Source organism: Callithrix jacchus, chromosome 10 (assembly GCF_049354715.1).
Source record: "Callithrix jacchus isolate 240 chromosome 10, calJac240_pri, whole genome shotgun sequence".
NCBI lineage: Eukaryota > Metazoa > Chordata > Mammalia > Primates > Cebidae > Callithrix > Callithrix jacchus.
Window position 1 is genome coordinate 124796813 of NC_133511.1, and position 19439 is coordinate 124816251.

At 55.9% G+C, this 19439-nt stretch overlaps 2 protein-coding genes across 5 annotated transcripts; both read right to left on the bottom strand.

The window, feature by feature from the left end:
• Positions 1–1102: 1102 nt before the first annotated feature.
• On the bottom strand, positions 1103–12879 carry LOC100399356 (aldehyde dehydrogenase family 3 member B2). Of its 2 annotated transcripts, none has more exons than XM_078341579.1 (10): positions 12758–12879; positions 7937–8099; positions 7390–7500; positions 7063–7183; positions 6806–6891; positions 6610–6691; positions 5973–6359; positions 5096–5262; positions 4341–4440; positions 1103–4079 (listed from the first exon to the last, which is right to left on the bottom strand). In XM_078341579.1, the coding sequence occupies exons 1-10, from the start codon at positions 12814–12816 to the stop codon at positions 3895–3897; spliced, it is 1461 nt and encodes a 486-aa protein (XP_078197705.1). In that variant the 5' UTR covers positions 12817–12879; the 3' UTR covers positions 1103–3894. The 2 variants fall into 2 exon arrangements, with proteins under 2 accessions (XP_078197705.1, XP_078197704.1); XM_078341578.1 differs by lacking the exon at positions 12758–12879 and adding an exon at positions 8771–9006.
• Positions 12880–13470: 591 nt separating this feature from the next.
• LOC144576469 (N-acyl-aromatic-L-amino acid amidohydrolase (carboxylate-forming)-like) lies at positions 13471–18139 on the bottom strand. Of its 3 annotated transcripts, none has more exons than XM_078341584.1 (4): positions 18063–18139; positions 17708–17794; positions 17342–17595; positions 13471–16426 (listed from the first exon to the last, which is right to left on the bottom strand). In XM_078341584.1, exons 3-4 carry the CDS (start codon positions 17575–17577, stop codon positions 16117–16119), a joined length of 546 nt encoding a protein of 181 aa, XP_078197710.1. In that variant the 5' UTR covers positions 17578–17595; positions 17708–17794; positions 18063–18139; the 3' UTR covers positions 13471–16116. The 3 variants fall into 3 exon arrangements, with proteins under 3 accessions (XP_078197710.1, XP_078197711.1, XP_078197712.1); XM_078341585.1 differs by having other exon boundaries at positions 17708–17825; XM_078341586.1 differs by lacking the exon at positions 17708–17794.
• Between the last annotated feature and the right edge of the window lie 1300 nt (positions 18140–19439).

Genomic DNA, 19439 nt, shown 5'->3' on the forward strand with positions numbered 1-19439 from the left:
AGCTCCACTTCCGTGAGGGAGAAGCAATGAGCCATCCATCTAAAGGTTCTGTTTGGCGTGAACCACACACCACACAGCAGTTTCTGCTCATTCACCCTCCGTCACAGAATGAATCAGTAAAGTCTTCATCACGAAGGAATGCGTCAGGGTGAACGGTGGCTTCTGGCTGCTGCTGTAGTTTTGGAAGGGTTAGATGTTCTGAGGAAAGTATGGTTTCTAGAGGCAAGCAATTCTGAAGCTCTGGTGCAGTGGGGTTGTTTGGTTGGTTGGTTGTTTTTGAGACAAGGTCTGGCTCCATCACCCAGGCTGGAGTGCAGTGGCCTGATCTTGGCTCACTGCGACCTCCAACTTCCAGGTTCAGTCCAGCAGTCCTCCCACCTCAGCCTCCCACAGAGCTGAACTACAAGCATGCACCTGGCCAATTTTTGTATTTCCTTTTTAGAGATGGGGTCTTGCTGTGTTGTCCAGGCTGGTCTCAAACTCTTGACCTCGTACTCTGCCCACCTCTGCCTCCCAAAGTGCTGGGATTACAGGAGTGAGCCACTGCACCCAGCCAGGGAAACATATTTTTCTAACAATTAAAAAATGGATCTTCTCCATAAAAATACCAATATGGTATAGGCAATTCAGATTTTGTGTTTCCTATGTTTTTAATAAAATTGAAAGGTACCGAACAGTCACTGTGGCTCATGTAATTCCAGAACTTTGAAAAGCTGAGGCAAGAAGATATTTGAGACCTGGGCAACATGGCAAGACTATGTCCCTACATAAATATATATATATGTATATATATATATATATTAACCAGGGGTGGTGGCACATGCCTACCCTAGTCCCTGCTACTCAGGAGGCTGAGGTGGGAGGATCACTTGAGCCAGGGAGGTTGAGGCTGCAGTGAGCCAAAATCATACCACTGCCCTCCAGTCTAGGTGTTGGAGCAAGACCCTGTTTCATCAATTTGAAACAGACCCTTTTTCCAAAAAAAGTAAATGATAATTAAAAACAAAAATTTAAGAGTAATAAGGATTTTTAAAAATCCTAATATACAAATCTATATAGGAAGTTTCCAAAAGTAATGGGTACTTAATAAGAAAACAATAAGAAAGGTATAAAACATGTTCTTTATTGAGAAAAAAGTAATTTTGTGTAATTTAGAAGTATTTAAAGGGAGTTTTTAAATACGAACTTAAGAAAGAAATAGAAAAAAGGTAAAAGGAACCCATAAGTAGATGAGAGAGAGAGGTAAAGAAAGCTATGGATGTGAAGCAGTGAGAATAATTTTGTACAGGAAAGAATCCTGTATGGTCAGTGTCTGTCCTAGACTGAAACGACTGCACGTTTAAGACAGAGGAAATACCAGGCAGTCCAAGCATGTCGCAGGTGTCTGAGTAAGTCATGACAAGGCTCATGAATGGGAACTTACGATGAAAATGTTGGGTGTCACAAGGATGTAAAGGTCCTCTTCAAGGAGAACTACAAACCACTGCTCAAGGAAATATGAGAGGACACAAACAGATGGAAAAACAGTCCATGCTCATAGTTAGGATCAATATTGTGAAAATGGCCATACTGCCCAAAGTAATTTACAGATTCAGCACTATCCCCATCCAACTACCTATGACTCTCTTCACAGAAATGGAAAAAACCACCTTAAACTCCATGTGGAACCAAAAGAGAGCCCACATAGCGAAGACAATCCTAAGCAAAAAGAACAAAGCTGGCGGCATCACGCTACCTGACTTCAAACTATACTACAAGCCTACAGTAATCAAAACAGCTTGGTACTGGTACCAAAACAGAGATGTAGACCAATGGAACAGAACAGAGGCCTCGGAAATAACACCACACATCTACAACCATCTGATCTTTGACAAACCTGACAAAAATAAGCAATGGGGGAAAGGATTCCCTGTTGAATAAATGGTGTTGGGAAAGCTGGCTAGCCATGTGCAGAAGCTGAAACTAGACTCCTTCCTGACACCTTACACTAAAATTAACTCCAGATGGATTAAAGACTTAAACATAAGACCTAACACCGTAAAAACCCTAGAAGAAAACCTCGGCAAAACCATTCAGGACATAGACAGGCAAGGACTTCATGACTAAAACACCAAAAGCACTGGCAACGAAAGCCAAAATAGACAAATGGGATCTAATTAAACTGCAGAGCTTCTGTACAGCAAAAGAAACAGTCATCAGAGTGAACCCACAACCAACAGAATGGGAAAAAATTTTACAATCTACCCATCTGACAAAGGGCTAATATCCAGAATCTACAAAGAACTAAAACAGATTTACAAAAAAAAAACAAACAAGCCCATTCAAAAGTGGGCGAAGGACATGAAAATACACTTTACAAAAGAAGACATACATGAGGCCAACAAACATATGAAAAAATGCTCATCATCACTGGTCATTAGAGAAATGCAAATCAAAACTACATTGAGATACCATCTCATGCCAGTTAGAACGGCGATCATTAAAAAATCTGGAGACAACAGATGCTGGAGAGGATGTGGAGAAATAGGAACACTTTTACACTGTGGGTGGGAGTGTAAATTATGGAAGACAGTGTGGCGATTCCTCAAGGACCGAGAAATAGAAATTCCATTTGACACAGCAATCTCACTAATGGGTATATATCCAAAGGATTATAAATCGTTCTATTATAAAGTCACATGCACACATATGCTCATTGCGGCACTGTTTACAAGAGCATGGTGGCTCACGCCCGTAATCGCAGCTTGGGAGACCGAGGGAGACGCTTGAGCCAAGGGTTTGACAGCAGACTCCACAACATCGTTCTAAATCTGAGATTTCCTTTAGGATCCAGATGTGTGGAGACCCCATTCTACAAGGTAAGTTCAGCCTCAGAGAGCCAGGCTCTCCAGAACAGATGAGGTTATTTGGGAAGACCAGAGGATCGCTGGGAGTGTGAGGACGGACCCCAGCTGTACACTGGGGGCCGCAGCCACGGGGACGCCTTTAAAGCAGAAGGCCGTGTTAGCGGCTTTGAAACAAGGTTCATAGGTCACAAGCTGATCGCAGGAGTTAGAGACGGCCGTGCTAGGGAAGCGTCTGCAGTTCACGGGGAATGCTACAGGCTCAGGACGTGCTCTCCATATGCCCTGCGTCTCATCTAAGTGCAGGAGTGTCTTGTGAGAAATCCTGTTGCGGGCATGTGTGTGAGGGCTTCCTTGTGACCTCCGCGACTCCATTTTGTTAGCATTTGACATAAGTGACTCCATTTTGGTTCCAGCAACTTTCACATAAGGAAACTGAGGCTCAGAGAAGTCAAGGGACTTGCCACAGGCCCCAGTAACGCTGAGCAGTGGAGTGAGGCCGACCCCAGCTTTCCCAGTGGACGCAGCAGCTGCAGGTGAGTGCAGGGTGCAGTGTGAGCCAGGGAGTGGTGCAGAGACCGGTGTGAGATGTGGGAGGGTCCCTGGGGGAGGCGGTGCCGGTGCGGCTGGGATGGGGCAGAGGTGGACCTGTGCGTGCCTAGAGGAGAGAACTCCACGCTCTGAACCCTTCAGCGCTGCTTCCCCTAAGAAGGCAGGGCACTGTCCTTCCCGGGGTAAAGCTATCACAGGACTGGGCCTGGCCAACCGTGACTGAGAGAGCAAAGGGCTGGAATTGGGGAGGGTGGGGTGAGTGGGGACACTTGGCACGTTTTGCGGCCTCTTGGCCTCTCTCGAACGAATGGCGTCCCCCAGATAGAAGCAGGACCTTGTTTTCAATCCCGGCAGCCAGGATGCAGTCATGTGACAGCTCCACCAACCTCAGGCTGGGGGACCCCACGGTCTGGAGGAACAATGTGAGTTGAGGGGCACAGAGCCCCTCAGGGCTAGACTCAGGTTTCTCTGTGCGACCCGTTGGAGGTGGGCGGGGTGCTCACAGGAGGGTGCAGCTGTGGGAGCCCAGGGCCCAGCGGACCAGCTCCTGCATGCTGTGGGAATAGGGAGGGTAGCGGATGTTGTTGAGCTCCTCTAGGCCAGCGGGGCAGAGCAGGCAGGCGCGGTGGTGGGAGAAGGTGTCGAAGGTGAACTTGCCGTGGTACCGGCCCATCCCGCTGTGGCCTGTGTGGGCGCAGAGAGCGAGGGCCTGAGCCAGGTCACCCACGCAGCCTCAGCAGCAGCCCGCTGCCTAGCCAGGGGCACACAGCTGGCAGGGAGCTCAGAGAGAGCCAGGCCATTCACTGAGACATTTTACAGAGAGGGAAACTGAGGCCTCGAGAGGCCCAGGGCCCGGATCAAGGTTGAAGAGTGAGTGAAGGGACTTCCTGGGTCTGGGGTTCCAAACCCAAGCTTCGCTGGGGGTGGAAATGGGCAGGGACTCACCGACGCCCCCCAGCGGCAGGGACGGCAGAGTCATGTAGATGAAGCCGTCATTGCCTCCAAAGCTGCCGCTGCTGGTCCGCTCCAACATCTGGTTCACAACCTGCCGCGGAGTGGGAGGGGCAGTGGGCTCCAGGCATGGGAAGAGGGCTTGAGCCCCACCCATTCCACAGCAGAGGTGGAGGAGGCCCACCTCATCCTTGCCTGTCCCTCCACCCTCTGGCACGCAATCATCTCTGCTCTACCCATCTTGTGGGGTCAGCACCCTCAGTGAGGGTCAGGGTGCTGCGAGTGTCGGGGTGCCATGGGGGTGATTACCACCATGGTGCAAAGACCAGGAAACCCTGCAGGACCGCAGGGAGCCAGTGGCCTTGAGTTGTGTCATGAGGTTAGGACGCTGCAGTAGGGGGTGCAGGCCCCACCTCGACCCGCTGGGTTCTGGCTGTCAGGTCTTGGCTCTGCCGGGTCCCTGACCTCCACTCAGGGCCTCTGCTGGCCCGTGCAGAACCTTGCACAGTCCAGATGCAGGCTGCTCCCTCCTGGACAGAGGGCGGGCCCACCACGTGCCTGGTGGGTTTGGACCATACTCCTTCTGCCAGGCATCCTCGCCGGATGCAGTGTTACCAGGTGGCCTAGATATAGTTACCCTTGAGGCATCTGCTGCCCCAAAGCCCTCCTGAGAAGGGCTGTGAAAGGAGACGGGCCAGTCTATGTCCCTTTCAGCCCCTCCATTGCCGCCAGCCCGGCCGCGCCCCCACCTGGCTGCTGTTGGAGAAGGCGTACAGGGCCAGGGGCTTCTCCCTCCGGTTGATGAACTCGATGGCCTCGTCCATGCCCTGCACGTTCATGATGGGTAGGATGGGCCCAAAGATCTCCTCCTGCATCACCGGCTCCGTCTCCTGCACATCCACCAGCACCGTGGGGGCTGCGGGGCACCAGAGATGGCTCAGCCCCGGGGCCACAGTCAGGACAGCCCCCAGGGGTGGGGGTAGCAGTGGGGACATGGCCAAGAGCAATGGCTCCAGGCCCGGATCCCTGGGTCTGACTTCCCAGGGCTCCAGGATTTGGGGTGTCTAGGGAAGAAAGTCTCCCCACAGCCCCCAGAAGGGACCCTAGGGCTTCCCCAGCCTGCCCCGGGCCTGTGGGGCCCAGAGAATCCCCCCACCTTGGTCCCACAGTCAGGGGTGATGGGACCTCAGAACCTTGGAGTTCATGAGGCAACAGCGTCCAAGAATGTTGGAGCCGCAGTGTCCTGTGAGCTGCTGAGCTGTTCGGCCCAGGAGACCGGGGGCTCGGGGTGGGGCCATCGGAGTTTGGAACCCGGGGATCGTGGGCTCAGAGAATCTGAGGTCGTGGCCCTTCAGGACAGCCGGTGGTGAGATGGGAGTTCATCTGAGCACGGTGGGCCCTGAAGCCCGGGGTCTGAGCTCAGTACAGGACCAGAGTTTGGCCTCATGGGGCCACAGGCTCAGAAGCACAGAGACAGATTAGTGGCACCGGAGCTGTGGCTCCAGGTCAAGCTCTGGCAGTGGGGCCAGGTTTCAGGTGCGGGCCCAGATTCATGGCCCAGCTAGGGCACTCCAGTGAGGAGGGGTCTCGGCCCACGTGGGCTGTGGCGGGGACAGCGGGACTCACCGATGTAGCGATCGCACTCGTCGCTCTGGCCCCCGATGGCCACGCGGCCGCAGCCCAGCAGTGCCCGCAGCCGCTGGAACTGTTTCTGGTTGATGATGCGGCCCAGATTTGGGGAGCTCTGGGGGTCGTCGCCATAGAAACGGGTGATGGCGCTCTGCAGGGCGGGCAGCAGCCTCTCCTGCATCTCAGGGCTACACAGGAGGTAGTCAGGGGCCACGCAGGTCTGACCGGCGATGAAGTAGCGGAACCAGGCCACGCGGTTGGCCACGATCTGGGGGTCGCAGTCGTCGTCCACATAGCAGGGGTTCTTGCCCCCTAGCTCCAGGGTGACAGGCGTCAGGTGCTTGGCTGCAGCCGTCATGACAATCTTGCCCACGTGAGGGCTCCCTGGGAGTGGAAGGAAACCAGAGTGGCCATTCAGTGACCTGGACCAGGCCGGGGCCCGCTCCTCCCTGGAGAGGTGGTAGAGTCAGTGGCCTTGCCCACTGTCGACTCTTGCCCACTGTCTTCATAGAAAACCTTCATGGTTTTCTATGTGCCCCCTCCGCTGGCCCCAGCCCCCTCCCTCCACAGCCCTCCCGTCCTCTCCCCTGCTGTTCCCTCTGCATGCTCTGGGACCCTGGCCTGGCCCCCTCACCCGTGAAGAAGATGTAGTCGAACTTGTGCTTCAGCAGCTGCCCCGTCTCCTCAGGCCCGCCCAGCACCACGGCAAAGCAACTCTGCAAGGTGGGACGGGCTGCTCAGGGGCAGGCTCTGAGGCCAGCAGGGCATCCTCAGCCCGCAGCGGGGAGGTGTGGGGGCGCCGGGAGCTGCCGGGACAGGGCCACCCTCACCTGGTCCAGGTACCGTGGCAGCACCTCAGCCAAGACCTTCTCTGTGCCCTGACTGATTTCTGATGGTTTCAGCACCACGCAGTTCCCTGCACGGGCAGATGGGGCCGTCACTGGGGGAGCCAGGGTCCCCGCACCCACCCAGGGTCTGGGCTGGGAGGGCACATGAGGCCGAGGGTGTTGCATAGGCAGGATTCTGGGGGCCTCTTTGGGAAGGGCTGCTGGGCAGGGAGGGTATGGAATTCAGAACCCCTCCTCACCTGCGGCGAGAGCGCCCACCAGGGGCACCAGGGTGAGGTTAATGGGGTAGTTCCAGGGTGCGATGATGAGGACCAGGCCAAAGGGCTCCTTCCGGACGAAGGCTGAGTCCAACTTTGTGAACTGGGGCACAGGGCAGACATGAGAGCCTGCCAAGGGCCACCCCAAACCCACCCACCTCACACTTGTGGCCTCAGCTCCCTGTGCAATGGAGTCCCAGGAGAGATGAGAAAGTCAGTGACTTGCCCGGGCTCAGGGGCAGGAAACGACCTGGGTCAGAGCTGCCCAGTGCTCTACCCTGCACTCCCGCTGTGGCCAGCATGGCTCACCAAGTTTGTGGACGCTGGCGTGTCCTTCATCCAGGCCTGCAGGTTCTTGAGAGCGAGGTTGATCTCATTCTGGCAAATGATGAGCTCAGATATGTCTGAATCGAAGGCTGACTGTGGTGGAGGTGGAATGCCGAGTGGTCAGGCCCAGAGCTGGCCCAGGAGGGGTCTAGGACCTGAGGAGGGCACACGCAGGCACCACCCCCACCAGATACATGGAGACAGCTCCTATCGGAGGCGCTGCAGTCCCCTGGGAACTGCACATGGCTGCAATTCTGATCTGGAACTTTCTGGCTGTGTGGCCTTGGCAAGCAAGTGACTTTAACCCCTGAGTGCCTCAGTTTCCCCATTTGCAACATGGGGCCAGCCATCGAGCCTGCATCGCAGAGTGGCCGTGAGTGTTGTGAGTGAAGGTCAGGTGACTGTCACAGGGAGGGGTCTGTTGAACAGAATAAAACTAGGGACACAGCCATTCACTGGGGGCACGGACGCTCCTGAAGGACAGGGATGATGCTCCAGCCCCTGCCTGCACCCACCCTCCACGGCCCACCTTGTGCAGGTCCTGGGCCAGCGCGTCGTGCAGAAGCTGCTTGTTTTCTTGAAGGAAGCGGCCGAGAGCCTGGAGTTGCTCAGCCCGGAACGCGGCCGGCCGAGTGCACCCCGAGTGGAAGGCCTCCCTCAGTCGCCGCAGCGTGTCCTCAAAGGGGTCCGTCCTGCCGGAGGGTGCAGCATGAACTGCGTAGCCAGGGCTGCCCATCCTTCATGGGCACCCTCCAGCCACCCCAGCATCTGCACACCCTTGCCCCAGCTGCACCCATGGGAGTTCACAGGCACCCCCCACCTCACACACACACAGAATGACCCCACAGGCACCCCCCACCTCACACACACACAGAATGACCCCACAGGCACCCCCCACCTCACACACACACAGAATGACCCCACAGGCACCCCCCACCTCACACACACACAGAATGACCCCACGGGGGCTGGGGCTGCCTGCACCCCCTCCGCTCACCTGCCTCCCAGGTGCACCCATGAGGGAGGGCCCTGGGCTTGACCTCCCCCACTCCAAGGAGGGATTTCCCGTCTCGGTGCACTGGAAGTCCAGCATACTCCATACCTCGGGTGACCCCTTTGCCCGCCATCCCAGCTCTTCCCTGCTCTTCCCCTCCTTGTACACACATACCCACCCACATTGGCACCGGGCCACCCCTTCACCCAGACCACCCAGATGGAACAGGGTCTCCCCTGGATCTTCCTCCCTTCTGGGACTAAACAAGGAACTCAGAGGGGTCTTTGCGTCAGAAATCACAGAGCTTTGAGGTGGCAGATGGGGAAACTGAAGCCATAGGCATGCCCTAGCACTGAGGAGGGTTGGCACCTGCTCTGGGGAGGGGGGTGGCACTCAGCTGGTCCTGGAAGGAAGCAGAAGTGGAGGAGAGAGCTCCGGGACTGGCATCCATGGGCACAAGTGGCAGGTGGGGGTGGGTTGGCAGAGAGGAGACTGCCCCAGGGCATGAACCTCTCTGGGCTTTAGCCAGAGGGCCCAGGGGAAGCCCAGCGGGATCTGGAGAGGAGAGATCAGGACGGGGTGGGGGAGGGCCCAGGGGACACTCAGGACGATTGCCAGGCCCCAGCAAGGGCTCTGAGCACCCCAACCCAGGGACTGAAGAATGCCTTGCAAATCCTGTCTGTGTATCCGTGTGTCTGCCTGTCTTTGTGTCTTTGTATATCTTTGTGTGTCTATGTGTGCGTCTCTGTGCGTATAGGTGTCTGTCTTTGTGTGTATGGGTGTCTGTGTGTGTGTATGGGTGTCAGGGTGTTTTTGTGCCTGTGTATATGGCTATCTGTGTGTCTTTGGGTGTCTGTGTGTCTTTGTATGGGTGTCTATGTCTTCATGTATATGGGGGTGTGTGTCTTTGTGTGTAAAATTGTCTGGGTGTCTGAATGTGTGTATGGGTGTCTTGTGTGTCTTTGTATGTATGGGTGTTGGTGTGTCTATGTGTATATATAGGTATCTATGTATCTGTGTGTGTCTGTGTGCATGAGTGTGTGTCTGGGTATCTGTGTGTGTGTATGGGTGTCTGTGTGTCTGTGTGTGTATATGGGTGTCTGTGTGTCTGTGGGTGTCTGTGTGTCTGTGTATATGAGGGTGCCTGTGTGTCTGTGTGTGTGTGTATGGGTGTCTGTGTGTATGGGTATCTGTGTGGCTGTGTGTGTATGGGTGTCTATGTGTCTGCATGTGTGTGTCTGGGTATTTGTGTGTGTGTGTGTGAATGGGTGTGTGTGTGTATGGGTATCTGTGTGTCTGTGTGTGTATGGGTGTCTGTGGGTGTCTGTGTGTCTGTGTATATGTTGGTGTCTGTGTGTCTGTGTGTGTGTGTATGGGTGTCTGTGTGTGTATGGGTATCTGTGTGGCTGTGTGTGTATGGGTGTCTGTGTGTCTGCATGTGTGTGTCTGGGTATTTGTGTGTGTGTGTGAATGGGTGTGTGTGTATGAATGTGTGTGTTTGTATGGGTATCTGTGTGTCTGTGTGTATGGGTGTCTGTGTGTCTGCGTGTGTGTGTCTGGGTATTTGTGTGTGTGTGTGTATGGGTGTCTGTGTGTGTGTGTATGGGTGTCTGTGTGTGTGTATGGGTATCTGTGTGGCTGTGTGTGTATGGGTGTCTGTGTGTGTGTATGGGTATCTCTGTGGCTGTGTGTGTATGGGTGTCTGTGTGTCTGTGGGTGTCTCTGTGTCTATGTGTGTATGGGTGTCTGTGTGTGTATAGATGTCTGTGTGTCTGTGTGTCCGTGTCTGTGTGTATATGGGTGTCTGTGTGTCTATGTGTGTATAGGTGTCTGTGTGTGTATATGGGTGTTCATCTGTGGGTATCTGTGTGTCTATGTGTGTATAGGTGTCTGTGAGTGTGTATATGGGTGTCTGTGTGTCTGTGGGTGTCTGTGTGTCTGTGTGTATGGATGTCTGTGTGTCTGTGTGTATGGGTGTCTGTGTGTCTGTGTCTGTATGTCTGTTTCTGTGTGGGTGGGTGTGTCTGTGTGTGTCTGTGTGTCTGTATGTGTAGATGGGTGTCTGCGTGTCTGTGGGTGTGTGTGCCTGTGTGTGCATGGGTGTCTGTGTGTGTATGAATGTCTGTCTGTGTCTGTGCGTGTATGGGTGTCTGTGGGTGTCTGTGTGTGTGTGCATGGGTGTTTGTGGGTGTCTGTGTGTGTCTGTGTGTGCATGGGTTTCTGTGTGTGTATGGATGTCTGTGTGTCTATGGTATCTGTGCATCTGTGGGTGTCTGTGTGTCTATGGGTGTCTGTGTGTGTGTGTCTGGATGTCTGTGAGTGTCCATGTGTGTCTGTATATGGGTGTCTGTGAGTGTCTGTGTGCCTGTGCGTGTATATGGGTGTCTGTGTGTTTATGGATATCTGTGTGTCTGTGTGTATATGGGTGTCTGTGTGTCTGTGAGTGTCTGTGTGTCTCTGTGTGTATGGGTGTCTGTGGCTGTGTGTGTATAGGTGTCTGTGTGTATATGGTGTCTGTGCATCTGTGGGTGTCTGTGTGGCTGTGTGTATGGGTGTCTGTGGCTGTGTGTCTGTCTGTATGGGTGTCTGTGTGTGTGAGTGTCTGTGTGTGTGTTTCTGTGTGTGTATGAATGTGTGTCTGTGGGTGTCTGTGTGTCTGTGGCTGTGTGGGTGGGTGTGTGTGCATGTATGGGTGTCTGTGTTTGGATGTGTGTCTGTGTGTATACAGGTGTCTGTGTGTCTTTGGGTGTCTGTGTGTCTGTGTATGGGTGTCTGTGGCTGTGTGTCTGTGTGTGTATGAGTGTCTGTGTGTGTCTGTGTATCTGTGTGTGTATGGATGTCTGTGTGTCTGTGGGTGTCTGTGTGTCTGTGTGTGTATGGGTGTCTGTGTCTGTGTGTCTGTGTGTGTATGGGTGTCTATGTGTATGAGTGTGTGTGTATCTGTGTGTGTATGGATGTCTGTGTGTCTGTGGGTGTCTGTATATGAGTGTCTGTGTGTCTGTGACTGTGTGGGTGTCTGTGTGTCTGTGTGTGTATGCGTGTCTGCGTGTATATGGGTGTCTGTGTGTCTGTGCGTATGTGGGTGCCGTTGCATCTGTGGGTGTCTGTGTGTCTGTGTGTGTATGGCTGTCTGTGGCTGTGTGTCTGTGTGTGTATGGGTGTCTATGTGTATAAGTGTCTGTGTGTGTGTATCTGTGTGTGTATAGATGTCTGTGTGTCTGTGTATGAGTGTCTGTGTGTCTGTGTCTGTGTGGGTGTCTGTGTATCTGTGTGTGTATGGATGTCTGTGTGTCTGTGTGTATATGGGTGTCTGTGCGTGTGTGGGTTCCTGAGCATCTGTGGGTGTCTGTGTGTCTGTGTGTATATGGGTGTCCGTGTGTATGGGTGTCTGTGGATCTGTGGGTGTCTGTGTGTTTGTGTGTCTGTGTGTGTGTTTGGGTGTCTGTGTGTCTGTGTGTGTATGCGTGTCTGTGTGTGTGTGTGTGTGTGCCTGTATGTCTCTATGTGTATGGGTGTCTGTGTGTCTGTGGGTGTCTGTGTCTGTGTGCCCGTGGATGTCTGTGTGTGTGTCTGTGGGTGTCTGTGTGTCTGTGTGTGTGTGTAGGTGTCCGTGGATGTTTGTGTGTCTGTGTGTGAATGTCTGTGTGTGTGTCTGTGTGTTTGTGTGGACGTGGATGTGTCTGTGTGTGTATCTGTGTGTCTGTGTGTGTGTGTGTCTGTCTGTGTGTGTGTGTGTATGTCTGTGTCTATGCGTGTCATGTGTGTATCTGGGTGTGGATCTGTGCTACCTCAGCCTCGGCAGCAGGTCACAGGGCTATGCCCAGGGCTGCTGCCTCAGACCCGCATTGGTGAGGCAGGGGCGGCGAGTGGCAAGCTGAGCCTTAGCATCCGAGGTGGGTGCCCTGGAGGCTGGTGGCCTCATCTGCACTTGCACTGCTTCAATCCCCAATTCACATCCAGATCCCAGCCCTGGTGCCCCTGGTCGTCTGTCCATAAATCTGCCTTCTCCCTTAGCCTGGGAGCTCCTCAAAGGGAGGACGGGGTCTGTCCCCATCCCTGGGGCTTCTGGGGAACAGGATTCTTCAGCACTCCGGAGTGCTTCCCAGGAGCCTGCCACAGGGGAAAGTGAGGCTCAGAAGACACCAGCGCCCACCTCCCTCTCCCGAGCAAGCCCCTGCTCATGGCCCCATCACCCTGCAGTGCTAGCCCCTTAGTGGGCTCACCCCCAAACCCACATGCCATGGCCAAACATCCCTTTCCCTCCATGCCTCTGGTCTCCACCAATGTACCCCACCAGGTAAAACCTGCACTTTACCTGGAGCCCCCAGCTGGCCCTCGCCCTGTGGCCCCACGTACCCCAGTGTGGGCTCTGCTCCCGGGCCCTTCACCGCACTTCCACCCTCTTCCTTGGACATGCTGCCTCCTGATGTGCCGGCTCTGCTCCCACCTCCTGTCCTCAGCCCTCCTCGGCTGACTGCGATCCTCCCAGAGCCTGGTGCCCATGCCTGGCAATGGGCTGATGCTCAGGATTACCCAATAGGCGTGGGGCAGGGCTGCACCTCCTAATTCCCACACCTACACTTTTCTCACTGCCAGGACCTACAACGGCTCTGTATCTGCCCTGCTCATCCAGGGCCCTGCCCCCGGGAGCCACACTGCACAGCTGGCTCGGGAACAGGTTGCTCAACTCCAGGTTGCCTGAAACTTTGCTGTGTTTTTACTGGAATGGGCTAGCAGGGAATTACCTCATCAGGAAAAACGTCCCCCAGGGGAAGGTCACAGGATGAAAATATCAGCAGGACCCTGGTGGCAAATGCTGCCTCCTCCAGGAAGCCCTCAGAGCCCCCAGCCACAGTGGTCCCAGGCCCCCCATGGCCCCACCAAGGGTCTCTATGCTAAATCTTCATCTCCCTCCTCTCCTCCTCCCCACTCTTCTGGGTGCGCAGGTCAAGATGAGCAACTGTGGCTCTATTTCCACACTAAACGTGCCCAGCTGGCATACTCAGGGCAGAGGAAGGGGCGGAGACCTTTGCTGAGAGACCCTCGATGGGTGGCAGCACCTGGAGCTCTAGGAAGGGGCACTGTTTATTGGTTTGTTTATTTATTTACTTTGTAACCCCGCGTGAGTTACTTAACCTCTCTGAGGCTTTTGGAAGTAACAGTAACACCTAATTGCCATGGTTCTTCAGAGGGTCACAGTGGGAGACGTGAGAATGGAAAAGGAAGATCACAACTCCTGGCACAGAATCAGTGCCCCTCAGTGTTGCCTGCTACTGTTTCCACAAGTATTTGCTGAGCACCTTCCAGGTTCCAGGGAGCAGAATGAGCTCAGGCCCTGCCATGGTCTTTCATGGATGGCCTGATCCTGTCCCCACCCCACCTTCCCCCGAGCTGGGACCAAGGACACACCCCGCTGAGGTCTGTAGAGAGTCTCTTGGCAGAGGGTGCAGGCCCTGATAGGCAGGAGGAACGTCTGAGATAACCCTTGATTGTGACTGAAGCCAGCCTGGCAGGGGCCACAGCCCGCTACCAAGCCCTGGACCTGGAGTCTTCAGTAGCTAAAGATGTGAATACCAATGTGACACTAGGAAGGGACCTCTGGGGTGAGTCAAGGGGATACGGGGCAGAGTCTAGGGCCCGTCTAAGAGCAGCAGATGGGTTCTGGCCACGAGGGAGGCCCACTGCCTCCAAACCACTGAACTGTACGCTGTAAATGGGTGAGTTGTATAGGATATGAATTCTGTCCCAATTAGGTGTTTGGTTTGATTTTGTTAAACTGAGCTGACAAGAAGCCTGCATAGACTGTAAATAAATTAAAATATGCTCAACTGAATGGCAATTGTAAAAACGTAAAGGAGGCCAGGTGCGGTGGCTTTAGCGTGTAATCCCAGCACTTTGGGAGGCCGACGCTGGCAGATCACTTGAGATCACTTGAGGTCAGGAGTTTGAGACCAGCTTGGCTGACATGAGGAAACTGTCTCTACTAAAATAAAACCAAAAATTAGCCGGGTGTGTTGGCACATGCCTGTAATCCCAACTACTGGGGAGGCTGAGGCAGGAGAATGACTTGAACCTGGGAGGCAGAGGTCATAGTGAGTTGAGATCACACCATTGCACTCCAGGCTGGACGATGAAGTGAGACTCTATCTCGAAAAAAAACAATAATAAATAAAATAAATTCTAAAATTGTAGGAGGAGCCACCCAAATTGACTGTTATTGCTTAACATCTGCAAGTTGGCTGAACATGGCTGGGTTAAGACTCTCTAGCCCTAAACATGGACAGGATGGTGCTGCCCCTATTTGTAAGAAGGTAACCCCTCAAAATGAAACTTCAGGGCACCAAAGGCCACAAGACTGCACCAGACCCATTCAACAGCGGCCCCGTGTGGCAGCAAGCAGAGCAGCAGCCAGTTGGTTCTTGTCAGCCACGCAAGGGACGGGTGTGGAAGCAGGATTGCCCGATCCTGGAACATTCAGGAAGGGAAGGCCCAGAGAGAGATACTTGGATGACCTGCCAACAGGCATCCAAGAGGGGAGACGGAAGGAGGGCAGGGCAGGGCAAGACCGGAACATCCTTTGATTAGTCCCTTTTCCCCGGGCTGAGGTCCCCTGGGTTCCAGTCTCCGGGGTCTGCCACCTGCCAGCACTGCAGGCCCCGGGAACCCCCTCCCCTGCCCTGCCAGAGGACAGAGGGAGACCTGGCCAAGGAGGGTGGTGCCCTGTGCTTCCTCCATGCCACGCCCCCCACCTGCTTCCCCTCCCACCTATGCCTGGGCCCCTAACCTGCCTCTCTCGCCCCCCAGCTGCAGTACCCCGAGCTGTCCTGCCAGGTCTTCCTGTACCAGCGGTCCGGGGAGGAGAGCTACAGTCTGGACTCTGTGGCCAAAAATGGACTGGGTAAGCCGGGGCCTCCTGAGAAGTGGGCGGGACCAGGAGGGCTGGGGGTGGGGCCATGCACCAGGGGGCGGGCCTCTGCAAGGAGTTCATGGGTCCTATTCCTTGCTTCCTGGTCTCCAGCTCTGGAGCTGGGCCCCCAGCCACAGGGTGTGCTGCGGGCTGACATTTTCTCGAGGATGAGGGCCCTGGTGGCCACAGTTCTGGACTTCATTGAACTCTTCCACGAGGGTGAGACCCCGGGGACTTGTGGGAAACAGCTTTCAGGAAGAGAAGGCCTGGCTCAGGAGCAGCAGATCCAGGCCCACATGCAGGCTGGGATCCAGCCCTGAGGTCCCCGCACGGCCCACTCTGTCCCCTATCCTGGAGGGAGGGTTTGGCTCACACACCCAGCCTCCCACACAGGCACAGCCTTTCCCACCTTTGAGATGGAAGCCTATAGACCTGTAGGCATCATGGACTTCCCTGACACTGAGGCTGGGAACCTGGCAGGCACCGTGCATCCTCAGCTTCAGGTGTGTGTGTGTTTGTGGGGCGGTGATTGCTGTGGCCACAGCCTTAGGGAAGAGGGTTGTCAAGGAAAACTGAGCCCCAGAGGGTGCAGCCAAGCCTCCCACGAGCTCACCAGAACCTCAGGTTCAGGAGCAGGATGGGAGGCTGGGCTCCACGGTCCCACTCCCCTGGCCCTGCTGCCTTCCCTGGAACCCCACACTTTCCTAGCACGAGAGGCCACATAGCTCCTGTGGAGAGCATGAGGGAGACAGCCCTACCTTGGCTGTAAAAGGCAGAAGGAGGGGCTGTGGAGCAGGCATGACCCAATTCACCTGCTTGGAGGTGCAAATACAGAACTGTCTTCTGATTTTGAATTGATTCCCTGAGCATCCCTGCCCTCCTTCCCTCTCCCCTCTGGGGCAGTATGCTCGGCCGAGGCCACCTGCAGATGGCGGCACAGGTGCAAGGCAAAGACGTCGTGGGAGGACTCTGCGATGAAGCAGGTGCCCATGTTGGCCGTGCTGGTGTGCAGGTCAAGGACAAAGTCAAAGGCCTGGCCCGAGGCCTTGGGTCCCAGCAGCTGGTTCAGCTCTCGGGCTCTCGTCACCTCGTATGGGTCATCCGGGGTAGGCCTGGAACTGCGGGAAACGGGAATGGGGGACGCCCACCCCACAGTCTCAGTCAGTCTTCAGTGGTTTAAGTGGGGAGGGGCAAGGGCCCCGCAGGAGCCACTCTGAGCAACTCAAGGCTTGTCCCTCTGCCGTTGTGGCTGTGCTCGCCCCTGCTCATGGCCCTCTTGGCTCTGCACTTCCCGGTCATGTCCAAGCCCTCAGTCTGGCCTGCCCTCCCGCCTGCCTACCCACTCACCTGCCTCTCATGCCCTCACTCCAGCCACATTGCCTAAGCAGCATGCTGGTCTCACCCCCAGGCCTGTGTTAGTGCTGGGCCCTCCACTGGAAACTCCCTCTTACTTTCTCTTCCCCTGGCTAGTTTTACTCAGCCTTTGGGGCTTGGCTGAGATACCACTGCCTCCAGTAAGCCTTCCCTGACTGCTCTCGGCCAGGTTAGCTGCTTTGTGTAGCCCCCGGGCCTGCCTTTAGCCTCCTGGGTTATGGTTGCCCAGTTCTTCCTGTGTCCCCATTAAGCAGGAAGCCAATACCTTGGTCCTATTCCCCCTTCTCTCCCCTGAGCTGGCCAGAGCCTGGTCTGGAGATGGGGCTCAGTGACTATTCTTTGGAAGGAGGCACGAACAGTGGTCAGGGCACATGACAAGTAAACATGGCCTGTGGGGTGAATCTGAAGGAAGCACTGGGTCTGGGATTCCCAGAGGAGGTCCTGACACAACTTGCAGTCAGGAAGGGCTTCTTGGAAGAGGTGACATCAATCTGGGTTTCTCTACATATTCAGTTTGTCCCCATGGAGGAATGGGTCACACAGGTAGAGGGGAAGCAGGAGTGAAGCCAGGGAGGGCCCTGCTGGTGGCTGGAGGGGCGGTGTGCGGTGGGGACTCGCTGCCCAACTGCCTGTGCCAACCTGGTGGCAAGAGAACTCACTTGAGGAAGGTGCTGGTGAAGGTGCGGTTGAGGTCGCGGTCCACGTAGCGGCGGCAGGCCGTGGTGGCTGCGGGGTTGGCCAGTACCGGCACTGCGGAGAAGCTGGGTCTCTGCAGCTCTGCCGGGGCCAGCAGCCAGTGCCGCACCAGGTAGACGCCGGACATCTCATTGCCGTGTTTGCCCCCCGCCACCGCCACGTGGCGCAGGGGCTCCCGGGGCACGGGCAGTGAGCACATGCTGGCATGGGGCGGCACCTAGGGGTGGGCATACTCAGGAGACCCTGGCCCCAAGGCAGAACCCCAGGCTCAGAGTGGGGATGGCGGTGGGAGGGCTGAGGAGTCCCAACCCCACAGGGCAGCCGCCTACCTGGAGGTGTGGCCGGCTGGGGGTGTCTCAGCTCTGTCCCACCTGCACCCCGGTGGCCCTTTCTCTGATGAGACAATTCTCCTGCTCCTTTGGAGAGAACAAATTTCTTTTTCCTAAACTGAGAAGCGGGGCCCAGTTATTCAGGTAGACGGGTTCACCGAGGCACACTCCCTACAGGGAAAGGGTTCTGCCCCTTTTTATAGTCAGAGAAACTGAGGCTCAGTGTGGGGAGTGGAAAGAAGCGTCACCAGAGTTCACTGTCGTGTGTCTGGGTTCTAGGCAACTGCTGCCCTTCCTGCCTCTCCCATATGCTCTTCTGAGCTGGTGTGGGGGCCTTAGGGCAGGGGGCACTTACCTGCTGATGTGCAGCTGGGCTTCCCGGGGTACCCTGGCTGGTGTCTAACTGGCAGACAGGCTGGTATTTCTGGGCCTGAAGATCCACAGACGGGAAGTGTTTGTGTCAAGTCGGCAGAGAGCAGGGGGCGGATGGGACGGGCTGAGGTCCACGCAGCCAAAGGTTGGAGTGCCAGGGTCAGCTCCACAGGCACTGCCCCACCCTCCCCTCTCCGCTGCTTGGGCTGCCACGGCCCATTGAGCCCAGGCCCTGCTGGCAAGTTCCTGCCCCTGCCCTTTGCTCCTCTAACACTACTAAGAGGTGCACCTGGGTGGCCACCAGGGTGACAAGTTGTCCCTCCTTCACCACCTCGGCCCCCAGAGGGCTCTGATCACTCGTGAGTGGTTCTTACCCACAGGTGCCATGTGGAGCCCCAGTTTTACAGCTCTTTGTTGCTTTAAGCAAAATTTCAAAATGTCAGATTCGATAACCCAGTCATTTTCCAGGACAGCATAACTCAGAGGACTCAGTTTGCTCTGGTTTAGAAACGACCCTCAGGCTCATTTTATAGATGTGAAAACTGAGGTTCAGATGGATGCCCACAGGCACACAGAGCCGCCCTAGAGACATGCAGGCCGGGCCACACAGAGCCGTAGTGGCAGGCTGCTGGTGGCACTCAGAGCCCTGGAGGTGGGTTGCAGGTGGCACTCAGGGCATCCAATCTGGCTCCACCCCTCCAGCTACCTCTCAAGAGCAAGGAGGGGAAGGATGAAGGTGAGGTCCCCTGCACTCAGCCCCAGGGCCTGTCCCTCCCACCAGGCTCAGCTGTCTGCTGGGAGAAGCTGAGGCCAGTCCAGAGGTCACTGGGGCGTGAGGCAAGCCGCTACGCCAGGGCCTGCTGTATGCCAGGCGCTGGGACCCTCAGCTGGAGCCTCCCCCAGGCATCAGTCCCAGGCCTTCTTCACCACCACACGGGGTCTCCCCAGGACAGCCCAGCCCTGCTGCAGATGCCAGGCTCACCAGCCTGGGGGGGCTCTGGGTGGCTAGGACCCTCTAGGCTAACCCCTCTCGTAAGCTGCCCAGATCGCACTCAACTCTGTGTGGCCTGGGCTCTCCTGCACCCACACTCAGGGCTCTGCAAGCTCAGAGCACGGGGATTGTGGGGCAGGGGACTTGTCGTCCTGGCTCCCATCAGGGCAGCTGGGTCCTTGACGAGGTGCCAAGAGGGGCAGATGGAGCGTGAGGCTGAGCACCCAGCAGGCCAGGGCTACCTAAGAGCCCCTCCAGAGGCCACCACTCCTGGCATCTGGAGCCTCAGCAAAAGGAGGGCAGAGACTGCCATTAGGGGGCCGTGCCATGCCATCCACTCCGGCCCAGCCCTGGGGGCAGCTGTCCCTG

What these genes read in the sequence shown, in the direction of transcription:
- LOC144576469 (XM_078341586.1), bottom strand. Translation starts at nt 17,577, where the DNA reads ATGTGCTCACTGCCCGTGCCCCGGGAGCCCCTGCGCCACGTGGCGGTG. An exon ending in TTCACCAGCACCTTCCTCAA is followed by an intron (nt 16,427 to 17,341) that starts GTGAGTTCTCTT and finishes CGTTTCCCGCAG; the next exon opens with TTCCAGGCCTACCCCGGATG.
- LOC100399356 (XM_078341578.1), bottom strand. Translation starts at nt 8,907, where the DNA reads ATGCCCTGGGGCAGTCTCCTCTCTGCCAACCCACCCCCACCTGCCACT. An exon ending in GGTGGGCGCTCTCGCCGCAG is followed by an intron (nt 6,892 to 7,062) that starts GTGAGGAGGGGT and finishes CTGCCCGTGCAG; the next exon opens with GGAACTGCGTGGTGCTGAAA. An exon ending in TGCCACGGTACCTGGACCAG is followed by an intron (nt 6,692 to 6,805) that starts GTGAGGGTGGCC and finishes CCCACCTTGCAG; the next exon opens with AGTTGCTTTGCCGTGGTGCT.